General features: G+C 52.0%; 8 protein-coding genes across 8 annotated transcripts; 3 read left to right on the plus strand and 5 right to left on the minus strand.

Moving 5' to 3' along the window:
• Window positions 1-249: 249 nt before the first annotated feature.
• On the minus strand, window positions 250-2,793 carry BDW74DRAFT_154699 (rRNA (cytosine-C5-)-methyltransferase NOP2). The gene has a single exon (XM_073724718.1). It carries the CDS (start codon window positions 2,762-2,764, stop codon window positions 368-370), a length of 2,397 nt encoding a protein of 798 aa, XP_073583090.1. The 5' UTR covers window positions 2,765-2,793; the 3' UTR covers window positions 250-367.
• Window positions 2,794-3,105: 312 nt separating this feature from the next.
• BDW74DRAFT_178947 (uncharacterized protein) lies at window positions 3,106-3,925 on the plus strand (the record flags this gene model as incomplete). Its single annotated transcript, XM_073729324.1, has 2 exons — window positions 3,106-3,213; window positions 3,299-3,925. The coding sequence occupies 2 exons, from the start codon at window positions 3,106-3,108 to the stop codon at window positions 3,923-3,925; spliced, it is 735 nt and encodes a 244-aa protein (XP_073583091.1).
• A 273-nt stretch (window positions 3,926-4,198) lies between these two features.
• BDW74DRAFT_29897 (cell differentiation and development protein Fsr1) lies at window positions 4,199-7,431 on the minus strand. The gene is made up of 4 exons (XM_073732447.1): window positions 7,043-7,431; window positions 6,678-6,956; window positions 4,787-6,622; window positions 4,199-4,732 (listed from the first exon to the last, which is right to left on the minus strand). Exons 1-4 carry the CDS (start codon window positions 7,143-7,145, stop codon window positions 4,473-4,475), a joined length of 2,478 nt encoding a protein of 825 aa, XP_073583092.1. The 5' UTR covers window positions 7,146-7,431; the 3' UTR covers window positions 4,199-4,472.
• Window positions 7,432-7,772: 341 nt separating this feature from the next.
• Window positions 7,773-8,991, minus strand: BDW74DRAFT_154704 (uncharacterized protein). The gene is made up of 2 exons (XM_073724719.1): window positions 8,333-8,991; window positions 7,773-8,278 (listed from the first exon to the last, which is right to left on the minus strand). Exons 1-2 carry the CDS (start codon window positions 8,946-8,948, stop codon window positions 7,836-7,838), a joined length of 1,059 nt encoding a protein of 352 aa, XP_073583093.1. The 5' UTR covers window positions 8,949-8,991; the 3' UTR covers window positions 7,773-7,835.
• A 1,800-nt stretch (window positions 8,992-10,791) lies between these two features.
• On the plus strand, window positions 10,792-14,057 carry BDW74DRAFT_29921 (putative DUF221 domain protein). The gene is made up of 6 exons (XM_073732449.1): window positions 10,792-11,076; window positions 11,132-11,367; window positions 11,427-11,719; window positions 11,771-12,676; window positions 12,727-13,125; window positions 13,180-14,057. The coding sequence occupies exons 1-6, from the start codon at window positions 11,026-11,028 to the stop codon at window positions 13,896-13,898; spliced, it is 2,604 nt and encodes an 867-aa protein (XP_073583094.1). The 5' UTR covers window positions 10,792-11,025; the 3' UTR covers window positions 13,899-14,057.
• A 74-nt stretch (window positions 14,058-14,131) lies between these two features.
• Window positions 14,132-15,478, minus strand: BDW74DRAFT_178951 (acyltransferase family protein; the record flags this gene model as incomplete). Its single annotated transcript, XM_073729325.1, has 1 exon — window positions 14,132-15,478. One exon carries the CDS (start codon window positions 15,476-15,478, stop codon window positions 14,132-14,134), a length of 1,347 nt encoding a protein of 448 aa, XP_073583095.1.
• A 325-nt stretch (window positions 15,479-15,803) lies between these two features.
• On the minus strand, window positions 15,804-17,822 carry BDW74DRAFT_29930 (glycosyltransferase family 2 protein). Its single transcript, XM_073732450.1, has 6 exons — window positions 17,389-17,822; window positions 17,090-17,331; window positions 16,713-17,036; window positions 16,431-16,661; window positions 16,161-16,345; window positions 15,804-16,108 (listed from the first exon to the last, which is right to left on the minus strand). The coding sequence occupies exons 1-6, from the start codon at window positions 17,510-17,512 to the stop codon at window positions 15,838-15,840; spliced, it is 1,377 nt and encodes a 458-aa protein (XP_073583096.1). The 5' UTR covers window positions 17,513-17,822; the 3' UTR covers window positions 15,804-15,837.
• Window positions 17,823-17,919: 97 nt separating this feature from the next.
• Window positions 17,920-20,143, plus strand: ugd1 (UDP-glucose dehydrogenase; the record flags this gene model as incomplete). Its single annotated transcript, XM_073726825.1, has 4 exons — window positions 17,920-17,959; window positions 18,011-18,408; window positions 18,466-19,418; window positions 20,089-20,143. 4 exons carry the CDS (start codon window positions 17,920-17,922, stop codon window positions 20,141-20,143), a joined length of 1,446 nt encoding a protein of 481 aa, XP_073583097.1.
• Window positions 20,144-20,408: the final 265 nt, after the last annotated feature.

Genomic DNA, 20,408 nt, shown 5'->3' on the forward strand with positions numbered 1-20,408 from the left:
ATATCGTCATGCCATCTAACGGCGATGATCTTTTACACTATCTAGTTACTATCTATCGTTGATATGAGTATATTAGACCGATATTTTGAACTATGATTTATCTTTATTTGATAACAAGGTTTCGTACGGAGTAGTTCGTGTGCAACGCCGTGCCCAAATATATTTGGTAGTCGGTCGACTCTATCTACATCAAGTCGTTCGAGAAGTAGTAAACCCTTCGTTATGTTTATCATACAAGAGACGTACTAGTTAAGACATGACAGACAGTATATTGAGAATATGCTTTTCATTCGACAATGCTAGAAAGAACCATAAATAAACACATTATTTATACGAATGTAAATAGGTATAAACGCCGCCCATCCCTCTATTTGCTTCCCTTAACCTTCTTAACTTTCTCTTGCTCCTTGCTCTTCTTCGTCTTCTCCTTCCCAGGACTACTAGACGTTCTCGCAGACTTAGCTTTGGTTTGCTTCTTCTCCTGCTCCTGGTTAGAGGGCGAGGTGGCAGCCGGGGCTAGGTCTTCTTGTTGCGTCTTTGTAGCAGGTTTCTTCTTCTCCTTCTTTTCCTTCTTCTTCTCGGGCTCGGCCTGCTTCTCTTCTTGCTCGGGCTTGGGCTCGGGCTTGGGCTCGGACTTTTCAGCAGTTGGCTGCTCAGATTTCTTGGTCTTCTTTGGCGTTGACTCGGACTCTGAATCTGTCTTTGGCGCCGCAGTCTTCTTGGGCTTGTTCAGCACACCCTTGGGGTTGAGACCCTTGCGACGGAGACGGTTCCGCTCGGCGCGCAGCATGCGCTCCTTGTCTTCATCGTCGTTCTCGTCGAATGGACCGAAGCCCTCGCCGGAAGTAGTGCCGTCTTCCTCGGTGATGGGCGTCTTGTCGATAACTTCGTCGTCGCTTGTTGCCGGGGTCGTGGACTTAGCTCTGCTGGCGGTGCCGTTGGCAGCGGCGGTGGCGTCTTTCTCGCCAGCCTTCTGAGCGGGCGAGGGGCCCGTCTTCTTGAGCTTGCAGACGAAGAAACCGTCGACGTTCTCGCGGTGCGGGAAGTAGCGTCTTGTCATGGTCATCTTCGCATCGAAGTGCTTGCCCATGTAGTGGGTGAATCCGGGGGTACCGAAGTCGCCGAGACCGGTTTCGACGAGCTTGACGTTGGGTCGCTTCTTCAGGACGTACTGGACGACGGCTTCGTTCTCTTCGACTGTCACACTGCAAGTGGAGTAGACGATGTAGCCGCCGGTCTTGGAGGCGTGGTTGACGGAGTCGATGGCGGCGAGGAGAAGCTGGCGTTGCATGTGGGGTATGGCGAGGAAGTCGCGCTCGTTCTTGTTGGTCTTGACGCTGGGATCCTTGGCGATAACGCCGGTACCTGTGCAAGGGGCATCGAGGAGCACGCGGTCGAAACCACCCATGGCCTTCGGGAACGCGGTGCGGGCATCAAGGTTTGTCACGATGGTGTTCTTGCAGCCGAGACGGTGTATGTTACCGATAAGACCCTTGGCACGGGGCTTGCTGGCATCATTGGCGATGACGCAGCCGGTGTTGCGCATCAGGGCGGAGATGTATGTGGTCTTACCACCGGGGGCGGAGGCCATATCGAGGACACGTTCATTCTCTTGAGGGGCGAGAGCCATGACGGGGAGGAAGGAGGATGCGGCTTGGAGAATGTAGTGACCTGCGAGGTATTCTGGGGTGGCACCGAGGGGAACAGCGGACTCGAAGACCTGCAGACCAACCTTAGACCACTTTCCAACAGGCTCAAGGACGACACCGCGGTTGATCAGCGCTTGGGCGAGAGATCGTCGGTTCGTGCGGAGGGTGTTGGTACGGATGACAACAGGGCGGGGAGTTTCATTGGCTTCGAAGAACGCGAAGGCCTCCATGGGGGTAAAGAGGTTGAAGAGCTTTTCGGCGAGGAATGGGGTGTATCCGTAGTATGTGCAGATGTCGTTGAGGAGGAGCTGGGTATAGTCGGCGCGGGACTTGCCAGGTTGACCGAGCGTCTTCATGTCGCCCAGAATGCGGATCGTCTCCGTGATTCTTGTGCGGAGCAGCTGGAGGTTAGGAGCCAGTCCCTCTCCCTCTGTGCCCTCAAAAACGTCCGTACGGTCACCAGCAATGTTCGTCTGCAATGCAGCTTCCTGCATTTCAAGCTCTGCCTCCTCCTCTTCCTGCTGTCTCTGTTCGTCCAATTTCCGGGACAGACCCTCAATGTTAGCCGCCGTCAGCTTCTCCTCCGCATCTGAGAGGTCCTCATCGTCCGAGAACATTGTTTGCCGTGGGTGATCGTCATCGTCTGAGTCCACCACGGAATCGGAGTCGTCGTCACTGCCAAACCCAAATTCGCCCTCGGCCTGGCTATCCAGGGAGCCATCACTGACTCCATCCAGATCATCAAACTCATCCTCATCCATCTCTTCCGCATCGCCCATGTCCGACATATTCTCATCCTCATCCTCCCACTCGTCCTCCGATTCGGGCTCCGGCTCCGGCTGCTTCTTGGCCTTCTTATCCTTCTTAGCAGGCGCAACGGCAACAGCAGCCTTCTTCTCCTTCCCACTAGCAACTCCATTGGCCTTGTTCTTCTTCGCCTTAACCGGAGCCTCCTTCACGGTGTCTTCTTCGTCAGTGCGTCTTCGCTTCTTTCCCGCTTCCGCCTTTGATTGCGCAGGTGCGTCGTCGGTCTTGCGTTTCTTGAGCATCGTGATTTTTGACTCATCCAGCGGGGCCGGAGGGCCCTGCTTCTTCATGCGACGACCTTTACCCATTTTGAAAAGTAATGCGATGTGAGCCAAAAGTTGTGTTTTGGCCTTTCTCACCTGGGAGAAATTTCAACTTTTTTCTTTTTTCTGCGGCCGGACGGGCGGTAGTTTCCGGCAAAAAGATCTATCTAAGGCGGTGTAAAGTACCAGGTCCAGAACATGATGCCTGAGCTTTGAGGCCGCAAAGGAAGCGGAGCTTAATCGCCGCCTAATTGGGTAATTCTGATGTCTTGAGCGACGATTGTATCAGTCCGGTGTTCTTGAATGACATTACCCTTCTTCGCAGAATACCACTCAAGAGACTCCGTACATCTACCTAGCAGCCTCTGAAGACGACCTCAACCACAATGTCGGAACTCGCATTCACCAAACTCTTCGTCTCAGCGCTTGACTCCCGTCCCATCAAGCTCCGGACGGACTATGTCCACGACCAAGGACAGACCCCTCGGGCTGCAGTACGTCCTCTGCTCTCACCATCAACTCCGAAGCGCAACTTAGGAGTCAGTCTCAAACAAATCACGCACTAACTATGTCAAACAGTACACCCTCCCCCGCCTCCAACCTTCGCGCCCCTCCATGCGAAAGAAGAGCTCCGCATCCAAAAGCGCAAACCCCGGCTCCTCGAAATCCATCACCGTCACGCTGAAATCTGCGCGCAACCCGGTGCTAGAATTCTCGCTCCTCAACGTCTCGCTAGTTACAACAACCGTCTCGGACCTGAAAGACGCCGTCCGCGAACGCATCCTCGAGAGCACCACCGACGCCGACAACAAGGTGCCCCTGGAGAAGATCAAGATCCTGTACAAGAAGAAGCCTGTTACAGGGACTGGAAAGACCGTTGTGGAGGTTGTGGGTGATGCTGGCGACCAGGAGCTGCTGGCTGGTGGGAAGGGCGTCGAGTTCGGGGTTATGATTATGGGGGGTGCTAGGGTTGCAGAGGGACAGGGTCGGGCACAGGGTGGTGAGGCTGAGAAGGTACCCGAGGAGACTACTGGAGGTGGAGAGATGACTGTCAAGGCTGCGGTTGGACCGAGTGGTGAGGCTGTCCTGGAGATGGATGTGTTCTGGGACGATTTGCAGGGGTATCTGGCGCAGAGGCTTAAGGATGAGGATGTTGCGAAGAAGATGAGAGGTGTGTTTAAGGAGGCCTGGGCTGCTAGTCGGTAATCATCTGCTTTTTAGTTGTGATACCTGAATTTATGATAATGGGTTGATGGGCCTGTTCAAAACATATGTAATTGGAGTCCATGACGTCTATATCCACAACGAGAGATATTATACCTTGTGGACAAGGAAAAGCAGTGAATATATTGCCAGAGGAGAAATCAGGCGTCAAAAAGATAATATAGTAACATACATCCCCTGATCATATTTCACATGGACCAGTAGCTCTTGTGCAAGCGGGAATAAGAATAACAGGACATCTTGGTATACGTGGCTCGTTCGACGTCGAAAATATCAAGCGAGCAGTACAAAAGAAACATAGAAGAATAGAGAAAAAAAGGAAGCTATAAGGACATGAGGGGTAGAAAGGGAACATATGCCAGGTATGTAGGTAGGTAGGTAACTTGACACCGGTACAAATGCTCGGGAATCTGGCCAATCGCTCAATCATTTCATGAGTCCAAAAGAACATGGCGTGAGAAAAGCTATCAATCAATCAGCAGGACATGTTTAAACACAAATCATACATCAGGCCACATCCACTGCGTTGTTATCTAGAGAACACCTTGACGACTCCGTCGCCGCCGCCGCCAACGACCCATCGGCCATCGCGACTCCAGACGACAGAGCAGACCCCTTCACCGCGCATCAGTCGGTGACTTGTGATTTCTTGAGTGCAGCTTCGCTTTTCGAGGTTCCAGAACCGCAGGCTGGCATCATGGCCGGCAGATACGAGCTCGCGGCCATCGGGAGAGAGGGAGAGAGAAGCGATGGCGGAGGGATGTGCTAGCATGGTGTAGGTGCATTGTCCTGCGGATGGTTAGGTAGCTGATCTGGTTGGCTTAGAGGGTAAAGAATACGTACCACTGTTGGCATCAAAGAAGCGAATATATCTGTCTTCGTAGCCACTGATGACAACACCTTCTACGCCACTTGATCCAGTGGCGCCGTGAACTACCTCCTCATCGGCCAACGTCCGGCTAGGATCAAGACCGGCCGACCCGTCGAAGCCTACAGTGGTCGCAACGACTGAGTTGACGCCTGTTGATCGTGTTCCATCGTACGTCTCTAGGCTGGCCATGCCCACGATCTCTTCGCCGGTTCTCGTGTCGTACACGAGAATCGAAGCGTCTGTGTAAGAAACCACGAAGTTGATACCAGCGAGCGACAGTGGGCTGATACACGTCGGCGAAGGTGATTCCGTTCGGACAATCTGCCGAACCATGGTGTAATGGAACGGCGTTGTTGTTGCCGTGCTAGGCTGCGGGGAGGAGGGAAAGTTTGACCCCGACGAGATCGAATTGGCCCGCCGGCTGCCGCCAGCACGTCGGTTTCCAGCTTGTGGTGAGGAGAGCTGAGGTGGGCCGCTGACGGCCCATATAATTATCCTGCCATCTGCGGCGCCTGATACGAGGATGACACGGTCCGGTCCACCATAATGACTAGACTGGTCGCCAAAAATAGATCCAGCCGTCCCAGGGAGGACACAGAGACCCCAGACAGCATCAGAATGGCCATCCAGAGTGGCCTTAGGATCGACCCTGCCCCGTTCCCAGACTCGTACACTAGCGTCCTGTCCACCAGAGAATACCCAGCCGTCTCCGATAGTGCGGCCGCCATTCGAAAAGTTCTGGGATGGAGAGCATGCAGCTAGAGCAGTCACGGCTCCAACGTGCCCACGGTGCGTGAAGTAGCTCGTGATATCCAAGTCGCTGCCGGAATTGGTCGCGTGCCCAAAGGCTCCGAAACTCGCTGGAATAAACCATCGCTTGATTGTTCCATCATCACTGCAAGTACATATCTCAGGTTCCGATGGGCTTCCACCGCCGGTGAAAATCACAGTTCGGACAACATCCAAGTGCCCTCGTAGGGCGAATCGAACTTTGAAGGTGGTATCTTGCTTCGGACTGGCTCCAGAACCGAGATCGACTGATTCCTCGCTCTTTCGTCGAGCGCCAGAACTTTTTCTCCGGTGAGAGAGTGATCCAGACCTGGCAGGAGACTTTTGTCGGGCAAAATTCGCATTCGGAAATGCATCAACATCGGGTCGTTGGGGTATCGACTCGGGTGGGGCGACTTGCTCAGTTGGATCATCGAAATTCCAACCATCAGTATCACCTGAAGCTTCTTCGGGTTGCTGGGGTCGGGACGCATCCTCGGCCTGAGCTTGTGATCCATAGCTATCGTATACCTGTCTTTCTGAGCTTCCACGCTCCCGAAGAGAGTTTTCTAGAGCCTGCTTGCTATCCTCAAGACCTGTCATTGGAAGTTGCTGTTGCTCCATCGCCCGTCTATCGACGACATCCCTCGAGGTGGCCGGGAGACTGTACTGGCTAGGGGCCCGGGACAGGCTCATGTTATCAGGGTAATGCCGAATAATAGGCTGATGATTCTGCAAAGGAACCTCCCGTGCCATCATATTACTCGTCTGTTGCTTTTGTCGTTGTTGCATTATGTACGCGTACGCTTCTTCTAGGCTCTGCTGAGACAGCTGCTGGTTACCGTAAACATGGTTCGAGAGCTCGAGGTCGCCGAGGTCAGGGGGTGGATGTGCGGAGGGAATGACATGGTACGCAATTTCCTGCGAGCATTTGGATAGGTATAATCGTGACTTGTCGCGTTCGGTCTCCTGGCGGTGTTCGGATTGGTTTTCAGCGTTGGGATCTGGATCTCCGAAAGGGTCGAATTTCGGCCGCTGGGCTGGAATGGAACAATGGTTAGAACCAACAAGTACAACCGGTATAGAGGATCCTACATTTCAGGGAGTTTATGCTCTCTCGGGCAATCTCCTTAGGATCCCGGAGGTCCTCCACAGCCTCATTGTTGGTGAGCTTTCGGACCTTCTCGCGCTCCTTCTTCAATGCAGCTTCAAGCAGCCGAACATGCTTGCCCAGGGACTCATGCAGCCGCTTGCTGGTTCGGACATCGCCCTCGAGTTTCCCTATCCGAGACTTCATCTCCGCGCGCTCGATTTCCCAGGCGTTGCGGTCTCGCTCGTGTCGGTGCCATTCCGTCTGGAGGAAGCGCATTACACCTAGGTAGCAATGACATTAGTATATTCAATTGAGCGAATAAATGAGAGTAGCGATGTCGCTGTCCTTTGCGCGAAAAAAAACATACCTTGTAATGTGTATTCCGTCCCCTGAGGGCCGCCGTTCGCATCACCGCCAGGACCGACGAACCCTCCACCCCCAGACATGGCGGAGGGAGATTGCCAAGACATACAATGCAGAGCTGGAGCAACAAAAATCAATTAAGTAAAAGGTTGAAGCAATGAAGGTGGTCTCGCTCCTAATTTTCGATAGCGTGGGTTGTTTGAGTGGACAGTGCGGTGCGGGAACTGGTTGTTGTGAGCTGGAGCAACAGCACACAGCGAACGGCAGGGAACGACGTTCCAAGCCGTGCCAGCACCGGTAGACAGTCGGAGATAGCGATAAGACAGAGAAACGGAGGTCCTGATCAAGAAAAGAAGAACAGATGTCAAGCTGGGCGTCGAAACCGGGATGGACACTGAACCGGAGCGCGTCTGGAGTCGCAGCAAAGTAACCGCCGCCGGTGGTCTCTTGTTGGCTCCCTAGCCGCCCACGCGATGGTTACCGCCTTTGGCGCTGAGCTGTCTGGGATTCTAGGCAGGGGATCTTTTTAGACTCTCTGGCGGCGAGAGAGCATCCATATACTCAATGCTGTTAGAACGTGGTATTGTCCAACTCAGTGGTGAAGTTCATGCGGGCAGCCCGCTTCCACCAATCACCGGCACAGTCCATGCTACCGTCTACCGTTGAAAACGTGTCTCATTTTCGCGCCTACCAAGAAATCCGGGGTTCTACCATGTGCCTGTTATCGTGCATTGTTTTGAGGATAGTCTATATCACGGTTTGATCATTCATAGTTCATAGATTCTATATCGCAGCGTCTAGAAATCCGGACTTTCTTCACAATCATCTTCGTCATCTCTTTCTTGTCCGTATAGTACTTCGCATACTCCCCCCACGGGTACGTCCAGGACAGCGTCCGTTCCTTCACTCCAAATCTCCTTCCAATTAACTTTGCGATTTTGCGGCCCCATGATCTGGAAAGAGGTAGCCCCGGGTCGCATTTTTGCAGCACCGCCTGGCCGCCGACGGCCTTTCCCGTCGATGACCGCTATATTGGCCACTTCATCCACAATATTCTCCACGCTATTCATTGGTAGGGTAAGGTATCCGGTGTTGTAGGACGCCAAGGCGACGTAGAGATATATGATTGACATAACTAGCCAGGACGGGAAAGCCAGAGACCACCATCGATTCGGATAATAGTATATTCCAAGTTGATGCAAGAAAGGCGAGGGGAGATAAGACCACAGGATGTAGATCACTGCAACGAGAATTAGTATTGTATGTGATTACGTCGCGACATTGCTCCACTCACGGAATGCCAATGAGGATGCGAGGTAGAGAACAAAGCCATAATATTCGTAGGTCGGGACCTTCGGGCTCGCCCTGGGAACAGTTGTTGCCCTCCGCGCTGACTTCGCAACAGCTGCTTCAGTGTCATTTGGCGTCTCAACGTCGGAGCTGTCGGGAGTGGTCGGTCGTGAAGTAGTAGCAGAAAAGGGAGGTCGAAGGAGAGACGTCAGTGAAGGAGAAGGTGGTAAAGGTGTGGGTGGTCGGTTGTAGAAGGGAGGCGCGAAAGCGTTAGGCCCGTGGAGAGAACTGGCTGACTGCCGAAAAGGATGATGCATCGCAATGCCATCTTCTGGCGATTGTTCGTCGTTCGAGTCTGTCGACGCATCTGAGAAAGACGGGTCTTCCAGGGAGTAGTGCGAATGAAAATCCACATCGTCCTCCACTTCAGGATCGGGTTGTGAGGAAGCTAGGTCCTGATCATCTTGCGGGTAGCTATCGTCCGGGGTATCTCCATGTGTTTCGAGTTCGTCGGGCGGGAGAGGGGGGAACGGCTGTTTCTGATCAAAAGAAGATAAGACCGGAGTGTCGGAGTCATCTTGAGTGTATAGTTCTCCCTTCTGCTCTCTCAGAAGGGACATCTTCTGCTGAGAGATCCCGAGGTGGAAGAGTGTTCGCCATGGGAGCTGTATCCAAAGCTCAAGCCCGAACGCCAGGGGAGTTTCCGCTTGTGGCTGCTGCTCCCTTAAGTACTGCCAGCTGTTACCGCCTTGGGTACCGTCTCTTGCTTTGGCCAAGAGCTTTAATCTTTTCCTGACCATCAACTTATTAGTCTGTGGTTTGGTATCCTTACTCACAGTGCCAGTCATTGGATCGCTTGGATATGCCCATTTGTTCTCAATTTGAAGCAGCTTGAGGATGCTTGTGCCAACTTCATGTATCAATTTTGTTGATAAAAGAAGGTTGTCCATGCATTTTCCTCTACTACTGTTCCTTAATGTCTAGAACCTTGTCTCATTTCTGCTCATTTTGTGATCTCACCGTCTCAGCAACTATACCTCATGTCCATGCATGTCGGGGCTTGAATCCAGAGCGCTCGCAGCTGGCCTTTGTACAACTTGGACGTGGACGCTATGAATGATACATAACGGAATCCGCTTGAAGCAATTTACCTAGATGGCGGACCATTCATGTTGGGGTTCTTTTGGATCTGTCACCAACATGAAAAGTCTATTGGCCTGCCTGAGTGTATGCTGAGATGTAGTTGAATCACAGTCCGTGCACAAACAGAGTGGGTTATAGAGTCTCGAAGAGCCGGCTTGTAAACTTCTACTGGCTTAAGAGGACAATTAGTGTTTGGAAAACAGCACTTCATGTACATCATCAAGACCGCTAACACGAGTACAATGTGATTCAGTCGTGGGGGAGCTTGCAGAGTGTTTTGAGGTGCAGAATATTAAGGTTGGTCACCAGACAGACTCCAATCCACACGGCTGGTCTCTTTTCCGAGCCACCTGCAGCAAGCCATCCAACCATCATCCCAGCATATCTCCTTGAAGCTCGCCAAGCATCACCATTTCCTTCATCACCGCTCTGGCCCCTTTCAGTTCGGTGCATGTTAGCTGTTCCTCGTTTCGCGAACCACTCATGGAGTTATGGTTCCCGTCAGAAGCACACATCCTTGTCAGCCTGGGATGCCAGGATGCCTTCACCCTTGCATTTCAATCCCAACCAACGTTTTTCGACTGAGGGAATAAGTAAGCTGGGTTCCCTTAAAAAATTGTGAGTCTCTATTATTCCAGCCTGAGTTCTAACACAAGGCTAATTGGGGTAAAAGCTGAACCTTGGATAGAATAACTGAATTTGCGGTATGCTGCCAGCGCCACCAAACTCAAGGCCAATTACTGCTCCTTTGATGGTCCTTGACGAGCCCGTCTACACAAGTACAAGGAAGGCGGGGACTATGCTGCAAGACTGCAGAAACTTCGAGTTTTGTACTACCACACTCGTGATTGCAGTCGGCGCTTGAATATGATGCTGTGGCGTGACTTGAGTCTGTGCATTTCAGCATGTGGTGGAGGAGTCGAACTGGAGCCCACGAACCCACCCTGGATCGGCAGTTCCCGTCGGGCCCGAATCTCCATTGGCCATGGAGTCAATCGGTTAACTAGACAGGCTCAGATCGCCGAGATGATAGCCCGCTAGCAAGCCCTAGCTGCAGATTCCTGCCACAAAGTTCCCTCTCGTGGCAAAGCTGGCAGCCATGGATCCTGTCCAAATCGTACTATTGACAGCCCGGTACCAATGCCCCTGATTATGCTCCGAGTTCCAGCATCGTAAACACGAACCTAGGGCGTCCTTTGTCATACAGGCCCTTTCCTTGTCGAATCAAACCATCAGAACCCCTCCTCTCTTATCAGCACAGGCATTGCTTCAAATCAGTTCCACTATTGAGTTCGGGTTTTTTGGCCAATAAAGTTCTTCCCCGACCTTGCTTGCCGCATACTTCAACCATCGTGCGCTATTGACCGTCTGGCACGGATGACAGCTCTACCGAACAGCGCGCCATGGAATCCTTCCTTTGTGATGCGCACGCGCCGCGGGATTATATGTACCCCGACCCTGTCACATCACTATTGATGTTGCTGGAAGCTAGGGGCCTCTTTCTGCTCTTGAAGTGTCCGAGCTAGAGCATGATAGATTTCATTTGCAACCACAATGGCGGAGTGGACTTTAAAGAAACTTCTCGTTGCACGACAGGATCTGTTTGTACGTAGCCCCATATTGCACAAATTGACTATGTATCTGATAACGGAGAATCTAGGATCCCAACAACGATCCCAATCTCGGGTCCTCGAGAGGAAATGCAACATCAACGACATCCGAGACATTAGACACAATTACCGGTGGAGGGGACTCTACGTCCCTTTCCTCGCTCCTGTCTACATTACTTCCAGCATTAGTGCTTGCAACTATTTGGTTCTCAATATTCCTGATATTCCGCCGCACACAGCTGCGATGGTATGCTCCAAGGAGCCATCTGCCTTGCTGGCATCAGCAGTACGTTTGCGTCGCCAACCAACGTGGCTTCTAGAGTAGTTGCTAATATAGACAAATAGTGAAAAAAGCCCACAGCTTCCTACAGGGTGGGTGAACTGGGTCGGACAGTTCCTCAAAATCTCCGACGCCCATGTCCTCAACCACCATTCAATGGATGGTTACCTCTTTCTGCGTTTCCTACGGATCCTCTGCGTAACGTTCTTTGTTGGATGCCTAATTACATGGCCAGTACTGCTTCCCATTCACGCCACAGGTGGCGTAGGGAATACTCAGCTAGATGCTTTGAGCTTCAGTAATGTGAAGGATAAAAGCCGTTACTATGCCCATGCTATCATGGCATGCGTGTACTTCAGTAAGTATTATTCCATATATAAGGGTATCTCCGGGCTAATATCTGCCCTAGCATATGTCTTTTACACTGTTACAAGAGAAAGTATATTCTACGCAAATCTGCGGCAGGCATACCTCAACTCACCTGCATACGCCCACCGGATCTCATCCAGAACAGTGCTTTTCATGTCTGTTCCGGAAGATTATAAGAATGAAAAGAAGCTGCAACAAGTCTTTGGGAATAGTATCCGTCGAGTTTGGATCACGGCTGACTGCAGAGAACTCGAGAAAAAGGTCCAGGAAAGGGACAAGTACGCCTACCGGTTGGAGAGACTGGAGACAAAACTGATTCGATCGGCTAATTCCATGCGCCTGAAATTAATCAAAGCTGGTAAACTTCCATGCACAGACTGTCTCGATGACGAAGACAGTGGCTCAGCAATGTACCATAAGCTTCGACGGCCTGCTCACCGTCCCAAGCTCTTGGGAGAAAAGGTCGACTCTATACGCTGGCTTCGCGAGGAGCTGGTCAATATATCCAAAGAGATCGAGGGAATGCAGAAGAAACACCAAAACGGGGAAGTACAGCTGCTATCTGCGATCTTCATCGAGTTCAACTCTCAGTCTGATGCGCAAGTCGCACTCCAAACACTATCCCATCATCAGCCACTTCATATGACGCCTCGTTTCTCTGGTATATCTCCTGACGAAGTTGTCTGGTCCGCGCTTAACCTCAGCTGGTGGCAGCGTATCGTGAGAAGGTTCCTTATCCAAGGTGGTCTAGCAGCAATGATTATCTTCTGGTCTATTCCATCCGCTCTTGTCGGGACCATTTCCAACATCACATATCTCACAAAGGAGGTTCCATTTCTAGGATTTATTGATGATTTGCCCGCGGTCATCAAGGGTGTGATTGCAGGCCTACTGCCGGCTGCAGCCCTGGTCCTCTTGATGTCACTCGTACCTATCATTTGTCGCTGTACGCACATCTCTCTCTTCTTACTGTTGCATTGCCTAACAATCTTCTAGTCTGCGCCCGGCGTGCCGGCGTTCCTTCCGCAGCTCGAGTTGAGCTCTTCACTCAGACAGCACACTTTTGCTTCCAGGTCGTTCAGGTATTTCTTGTGACGACCTTGACATCTGCAGCGTCTGCGGCGACAGCACAAATTATCAAAGACCCACTCTCAGCTAAAGACCTCCTGGCTGAAAACCTGCCAAAGGCAACCAACTTTTACATTTCGTACTTTCTCCTCCAGGGTCTAACCACCAGCTCCCTAGCCGTGGTACAAATCATGAGCGTACTTGTCTTCAAATTCATAACCACCTTCTTCGATGGCTCACCTCGTCGCCTCTACGAGCGCTGGGCTAGACTTAGCGAGATAAGCTGGGGAAATGTCTTTCCCGTTTTCACAAACATGGGCGTGATTGGTATGTCTCCATCCCCCTCATAACTACCGAGAAACAGCCAACTAATTTTAACAGCACTAACATACTCCTGCATCGCCCCCCTAATCCTGGGCTTCTGCTTCCTGGGCCTCTACCTCGTCTACCAAGCCTACCGCTACAATTTCCTCTTCGTCTACGACATCCGCATCGACACGAAAGGCCTCGTCTACCCACGCGCCCTCCAGCACCTTCTAACAGGCATTTACCTGGCAAATATTTGCCTAATCGGGCTGTTCGCAATCAAATCCTCCATCGGCCCCTTGCTTATAATGGTCTTCTTCACAATCCTCTTCATCTGCGCACACCTCTCCCTCAACGAAGCCCTGGCGCCTCTTAACTCCTTCCTCCCCCGCACGCTGGACGTGGAGGAAGAACTGCAACAAGCTAAAGAAGAGGAGCTGGCGCTCCTCCAGACAGCCCCACGAAGCAGGTGGTCCCGCGTCCTGAAATGGTTCCATCCGAACCTGTACCGGGACTTCGCGGCGCTGAGGCGCAAGGTGCGCAGGGATCATGTTGAGATCAGGTACTCAGATGAGGAGAGGCGGAATGCGTACTTTGAGCCGTGTATTACGGCGAAGACGCCGACGATTTGGATCCCTAGGGATAAATGGGGTGTCTCGAAGTTTGAGATTGAGGAGAGTGACCCTAGCATACCGATTACGGATGAGGGGGCTCATCTTAGTGAGAAGGGGAAGATTGTTTGGGATAAGTTTGATCCAAATTTGCCGCTTTGGGAGTTGAAGACACTTTATTAGGGTTTTGGTGGGGTAGGTATGTCGGATGTCATATGGTTCATGATGTTATGTCGGCCTGGCAGGCTAGACTATGGCAGGGGAACAGTTGAAATGATATGAATGGATGCCTGGTGCTACGATCTCAACTTACAAGTCACATCTGCGCTATAACTATATAAGTCTACCCTAGGTGGAATATATAATTAGTACGGGTCTTTCACAATGCAGGAATTCTTGGACTTAATCTGCAGCATTCAATCCCGATGATCTTTCTCTTGCTCCCTCATCTGCCTATCCTCACTTTGACTATCCCTCCCATCACCATTAAGCCACCGATCAACATGCCTCGTCATCCTCGCTACCCTCCAATCCACATACCTTACATACGCACGTGCTGCCGCAATAACCACAGAGCCCAATACCACACCAGCCAAGACATACACAACCAAGAAAACCCACAAGCTCTCCGCACCCCCCTTCTCAGCACTAGGATACTCCTCGCCTGTAAACAGCGACCAGAGCGCATCCCGTAGAGGCGCGCGCCAGAGCTGGTAGACCGAAATATGCAGCAGATACACAGGGAATGAAATCCGACCCATTGCTTGCACGGGATGAGTACACAGAAACCGCTGCAGCCACGGCGCATTCAATGTTCCCGCAAAGAACAGCACGGCTCCAACAGCCTGTAACATCCGCTGTGTATCAAGCCACGGCGACCACTGCGTCCAATGCCACGTTGACAAAACGCGCAGGTACCCGTATCCGACTGGATAGGAGGCGTCGTCCATGCCCGTCGCCGAGGGTAGACAAAGAAGGTATACGCCCGCTGCGAAAGTCAGGGCCTGAAAAGTGCCTCTAGATTGTTCGCCGCGAACGCCTGCGCGCGGGGGCGAATCCGTCTCCAGCTCAGCCAGAAACAAGCCCGCCACGAAGCTGAGCAGATCCCAGTACGCATACCAGCACATGTACAGCATGAGGGCCGCAAGACTAACCAACCGCGCGGGTGGCGACCAAGGTGCCTGAATAAAGATAGTAAGCATAGTGAAGCAGGACCCGCGGAACTCATATGACATCGTCCACAATTGCTCATTGATGCCCTCATTATACTGCAGGTTGATGCTGTTCAGCCCGTCCAGCAGGAACTCGAGCAGATATCCGACATGCCGCCAGGGTGCAACGCCCGGCTGGATTTGAAGCGTCACCTTGTCTTTGAAGCCGTGGGAATACCCTTTTAAGTAGTATATGAGATGGGATGGGACGGAGAGTAGCAGGACGGGTAGAAAGAGACGTATGGGCCGACGACAGATAGAGGAGCGGATGTGTGCTGTAAGCTGTGAGGGAGAATGGTTTCGGGTTTGAAGAAGGTTTGACGAGATGGAGTATCCTGAGATGATCATGAACAGAGGGACCATGGCGTCCTTGGCCCAGAGGAGACGGAGGGGAGGGAGCTGGATCAGGTGGCGGTTGGCGGAGCTGGGGTGAGCCCAGAAGGAGCGGTAGGGCGATTGGATCTCGCCGTTGAAAAAATGATTGAAAGCCACTAGAAAGGTCGCGATGCCTCGCAGGCCATCGACCCATTGCCTTCGCGGTCTTTGAGCCATGGGAGACTCTGTTTCTTGGTGTTGGGGGATGATCGTGTTAAGGGAGGAGAGATGGTTCCGGTTGAGGATTATCATCTTCTACGTAGACCTTTCTGGAGACCTGCCATGCATGATATCAGAGTATCTATTGTATGCAGCCGATTCACGTACTCAAGACTAGAATTAGTAAACCGAAAAACTCATCACATTGTTGAACGTCATGGGGATAAACTAAACGACGACAAACATAGGAAAAAGAAAAGAGAAAAAAACCCGAAAGTACCTGCAAACCTGCCTGTCCACATCCTGTAGGCATATCTCACGCAATTATAACCCCAGCTACGCATTTGCTTTGCCCTTTCTCCAATCACAATACCCTCTTAGGTCTTATCGATGACAACGTAGCCCTTCGAAGGAACCAACAGTGCCGAGGCTAGCGCTACCGTCTGCAGAATATGTGCAAAGGGTGACAAAACCACCGACATGATAGCATGATACACAATGTTTACGATGGAAATATCCTTAACACTGAGATCTTGCAGAATTCCCGCAACAACAAGAACGTGCAGATTCGATGCATCGTTAAACAGCATCCAAGTCCAGTACCAGTGTGGGACCACAGGCCTGAGACCGAGGATGGCTGTTATGGGGCTGCATGGTGGTGTCAGTGGCTGACTGCAAGAGACACACAAAGGAAACCTACAAGATGAAAATCCCAAGCCCGCCCAGTCCAGCTGCAATCAGCGCCAGTCGGACGGTGATTTTGTTCGTCGCCCAGATCCCAGTATACCAGCGGCGACGCTGCCTCCAGAAATCCATCACGCTGACCGGGGGCTGCTCACGAAACAATGCATGCACCCATTCGAACTTGAACCCATGTTTGGCAGCCTGCGGACCAATCAGATTGGATCTGTCAGCTACGGTCCCTCGCGTTCCGGGGTCCAAGGATCTTGCAGGATCTTGCAGGACGTACGTGATAGCCAAACCAATAATCCTCGCACACGTTGTCGGTGTCCCATCCAATGGTGTTCTCTACCTCGCCATTGATGAGCATCCAGCTCCCATGGATCCAGCCCAAAAGTGGACGCTGGAATGTTTTGAATGGCAGATGGAAGCGGCCGTAGTCCTCTGCCAGACGGACGACCTCGGCTGCAGATAAAAATGTGCTTGTCCAGTGATTGGTTGACGTGTAGTAGATGGTCCCCTGTGCATGAGGTCAGCTTATTCTCATCTGGACTAGAAGGAAAATACGTACATTACCGAACAGAGCCGTCCCACGCTCAATAAAGTCTAGCGATGTGACCATGACGTGCTCATCGATCTCGGACTCCTCGTCAAGATGCAGCACCCAGTCCTCCTTGGATAGCTTGTATTTCTGACGGAAATGTTCCAAAGCCCGCGCTTTGTACATCGCTCTCATGGATGGGACGTGCTTTGGCACCTGGTCCACTGTGATATATGACGGTAGCTGCTGGCGGAACTCGTCGCCATTATCGTTGTCCACCAGAACATGGAAACGCACCGAGGGATGGTTACGCTGAGTGAGAATATCCCAGCACCGTGCGGAGTTGATTGCTGCCTGCAATCTCCAAATCAAAATCGATTTTACTTATAATATAAAAACAATCATACCTGTACGTTTGTACCTTTGGTAACAAGGCAAACTCTCAGAGTGCCGAGGCGTCTCGTTTTCGGACCCTTGGAGTGTTTGTAGGGTTGCATGGGCAGACACAAGCCGAGAGTATTGGCATACGGAGGAATCTGAATGAGGAAAAAGAACGCAGACAGGGCGGCATGGATGGTGGCGGACCTCGTCCAGCCCTGGTCAGATACTTGAGCATAGTATCCAGTGTACTCAACCAGCTTTCTGAGCCCTGGTCGGAATTTCACATCAGCTCATGGGCACGCGCGACGCAGACGGGGAAGTATACCGTAGAAAGTCAGCAATAGAGTGCAAGGGAAGACAATGTAATTGTATTGGAGAATTGCATAGATGCGGTTGGAATGCTTCCATGAAGCACCAGGACCATTGGGCTCGACCTGTTTCATCGCCATAATGGGAGATCGTCTACTCGTAAAAGTCCGTGGTAATGGATCTTAGGGAGAAAATAAAACGCAAATCAAGCTGAATGATTGAGGACTGATATATCGACAGCGGAGAACCTCGGGGGAAGCAGTATGATGCAAGTGACGCCGGCTTATGGACTCGCCATCATGTTCCTTGCTGCTCGAAGTCGTTCCTTTTGAAATTCGTGCAGGAGACGCATTTTTTTGGCAATGCACATCCCGGGCAGGAATGCACGATAGACGCCACAACTAGGCTGTTGTGATAGCCCATCCAAAAGAAAAACCCATGACGTGCAGCAGTCCCATGCCCATACAGGCCCAGGGGTGGTTTTATAGAGCTGCCGTACCTAAATCTAGGCTCTTGCTCATCATTGCCAAAGGTCAACAACCACATCATGATGCTTACGGTGGCATGCATTGGGGCCGGCTTTGTTGGTAAGAATAGGCATCCCTGGCAGCTCACCCGCTAATTCTAACATCCCCCAGGTGGCCCTCTGGCGGTCGTGATTGCGTACAAATGTCCTGATATCCGGGTCGTGGTGGCTGATAGGAATGAGACTCGAATCCAAGCATGGGCGAGAGGTTCACCCTCTTTCTACGAGCCCGGTATGAATGAGATGCTATCAACGGTGCAGGGTCGCGAAGAGCCCCGGCGAAATTTAGAATTTGTGACTGATGTGGAAACCACCATCAAACAAGCGGATATGATCTTCATCTGTGTCGATACCCCCACTAAGTCTTTCGGAGCCGGTCGAGGGTGTGCGGCGGACCTAACGAACATTCAAGGCGTCGCCCGTACCATCGCTCAGGTTGCCAAGGGGAAGAAGGTTATCGTGGAGAAATCCACCATCCCATGTGGCACTGGAGAGATGCTCCATGACCTGGTACGCTAGGCGGATTCTACTATGCCTTGATCTACCAAACTGACAATGGGGCTCTAGTTGAGCAATAGTGGCACCACAGAGGCCGAATTTGAGATCCTTTCCAATCCCGAATTCTTGTCCGAGGGATCCGCCATTGAGAACCTGCTGAGACCCAGTCGCGTACTGATTGGGTCCGCGCATACCGTGGCCGGCAAGCAAGCGGCAAATTCCCTCGCGGCGCTTTATGAGATCTGGGTTCCTCGGTCCTCCATTCTGCACATGGATCGATGGTCGTCGGAACTGGCCAAGCTCGCCGCAAACGCGATGCTCGCCCAGCGGATCAGTAGCATCAACTCCCTTAGCGCCATTTGCGAGGCAGTTGGCGCTAACGTCGATTCAGTGTCGACAGCTTGCGGTTTAGATCCACGTATCGGACCACACATGCTGCGCGGAGGTATTGGTTGGGGAGGCGGGTGTTTCCAAAAGGACATTCTCGATCTGGTGTACATCGCGCGTAGCCTGCATCTGCATGACGTTGCCGGTTACTGGGAGTCTGTGATCAGCATGAATGACTGGCAGCAAGGTCGATTCGTGCAGCGTATTGTTGCCTGTATGCATGGGAGCATTTCGGGTCGCCGGATGTGTGTGCTGGGCTTCTCATTCAAAGAAAACACCTCCGATACGAAGAACTCCCCGGCCATTTCCGTCGTGCGAGGCCTTCTCGAGGAAGGGGCCAAGGTGTCGATCTATGACCCGCAGGCTTCATCGGACGAGATCGCATCGGCAGTAGGTGAGATCGGGGGCCGTGCGCAGCTTGGTATTTGTCGGACCCCATATGAGGCATGCGAGCTGGCAGACGCTATTGTATTGGTGACTGGATGGGACCGATTTCGAACTCCTTGCAACGGATCGGAGCTGCAGGAGACTCCCCTGGACTGGCGGCGCGTTGTTGATGCCATGCAACGACCAAAGTACGTCTTTGATGGCAGGAACCTGCTGGATGGATCGTTTCTGACGCGCCTGGGCTGTCGGTATGTGCGGGTGGGCAGCGCATCTGTGTGGGATGGCTCGAGGTGGACCAATGGATGGCATTAAAACTGCATATAGACGTCATCTGAATGCAGGCAGTGTGACTTGTAGCTGGAAAGTCAGGGTGAGAATCGTACATTTTCTTTTGATTTCAAGCAAGGCGAAGCAAATGGAAGAAAGGAAAAGCAAACAGAGAGCAGAGCTTCGTGATGGAAGGCGCCATGGGCTCTGATTCGCCACCTGGTCTAGCCAATCAGTGACGACTACTCATACTCTTTTGGGCATATTCTATACAGACACCCCCTCATCCTGCTCCTAGGTACAGAGTAATTCTTAGGATACTACACAAGCTTCTTGAATACGACTAACTTACTCGCTTTTCCATCTTACCTCCTTAGCAAACATTCTAACATATTCTGAGCATTGCACCAAGGAAGGATCGTTCCCTTTCTGTTTACTTCTCTCTCTCTCTGACTTCCTTTCTCTCGTTGTCATGGGCCCTTTATCCGAGAAGCCAGTCCTAGTTACAGGAGTGAGTACGCCTTATTGACTCAGGCATTGAACTCAACTTGACTGCTCTTTCTCTGCCAGGCTGCTGGCTTTCTCGGCTCGAACATGGTCGATCACCTACTCCAGCAAGGTAAGACGGTAATCGGAATGGACAACTACCAGACCGGCACTCCGTCAAATCTCCGCCATCTGCAAAGCAATCCACAGTTTACAATGATCGAGTACGCATTGATCTTCATCCTTGACGCCATTGAGCAATTCTGACATCAAACCCAGCCACAACATCCAGAACCCTCTCCCTGACCCCCCCCAGCTCCAGAGCATCTACCACCTCGCCTGTCCCGCCAGTCCACCCCAATACCAGAAAGACCCAGTCGACACCCTCGATACCGCATACCAGGGGACGAGGAATCTCCTCGTCCTAGCACAGCAGCAGAACTGCCGCATTCTGCTGACCAGCACCTCCGAGGTCTATGGGTCAC

Source organism: Aspergillus multicolor (assembly GCF_047715735.1).
Source record: "Aspergillus multicolor strain CBS 133.54 unplaced genomic scaffold BDW74scaffold_15, whole genome shotgun sequence".
In the NCBI taxonomy this organism is placed as follows: Eukaryota; Fungi; Ascomycota; class Eurotiomycetes; order Eurotiales; family Aspergillaceae; genus Aspergillus; species Aspergillus multicolor.

Excerpts from the sequence above, each read along its gene's own strand:
- BDW74DRAFT_154699 (XM_073724718.1), bottom strand. The coding sequence starts at position 2,764 with ATGGGTAAAGGTCGTCGCATGAAGAAGCAGGGCCCTCCGGCCCCGCTG.
- BDW74DRAFT_29897 (XM_073732447.1), bottom strand. The coding sequence starts at position 7,145 with ATGTCTTGGCAATCTCCCTCCGCCATGTCTGGGGGTGGAGGGTTCGTC. Across the intron at positions 6,623-6,677 it reads GAGCATAAACTCCCTGAAAT|CCCAGCGGCCGAAATTCGAC; the intron begins GTAGGATCCTCT and ends GTTCCATTCCAG. Across the intron at positions 4,733-4,786 it reads CTTCTTTGATGCCAACAGTG|GACAATGCACCTACACCATG; the intron begins GTACGTATTCTT and ends AACCATCCGCAG.
- BDW74DRAFT_154704 (XM_073724719.1), bottom strand. The coding sequence starts at position 8,948 with ATGTCCCTTCTGAGAGAGCAGAAGGGAGAACTATACACTCAAGATGAC. Across the intron at positions 8,279-8,332 it reads CGCATCCTCATTGGCATTCC|TGATCTACATCCTGTGGTCT; the intron begins GTGAGTGGAGCA and ends TTCTCGTTGCAG.
- BDW74DRAFT_29921 (XM_073732449.1), top strand. The coding sequence starts at position 11,026 with ATGGCGGAGTGGACTTTAAAGAAACTTCTCGTTGCACGACAGGATCTG. Across the intron at positions 11,077-11,131 it reads TTGCACGACAGGATCTGTTT|GATCCCAACAACGATCCCAA; the intron begins GTACGTAGCCCC and ends CGGAGAATCTAG. Across the intron at positions 11,368-11,426 it reads CTGCCTTGCTGGCATCAGCA|TGAAAAAAGCCCACAGCTTC; the intron begins GTACGTTTGCGT and ends ATAGACAAATAG.
- BDW74DRAFT_29930 (XM_073732450.1), bottom strand. The coding sequence starts at position 17,512 with ATGGCGATGAAACAGGTCGAGCCCAATGGTCCTGGTGCTTCATGGAAG. Across the intron at positions 16,346-16,430 it reads ATTATTGGTTTGGCTATCAC|GCTGCCAAACATGGGTTCAA; the intron begins GTACGTCCTGCA and ends ATTGGTCCGCAG. Across the intron at positions 16,109-16,160 it reads GGGCTTGGGATTTTCATCTT|CCCCATAACAGCCATCCTCG; the intron begins GTAGGTTTCCTT and ends ACCACCATGCAG.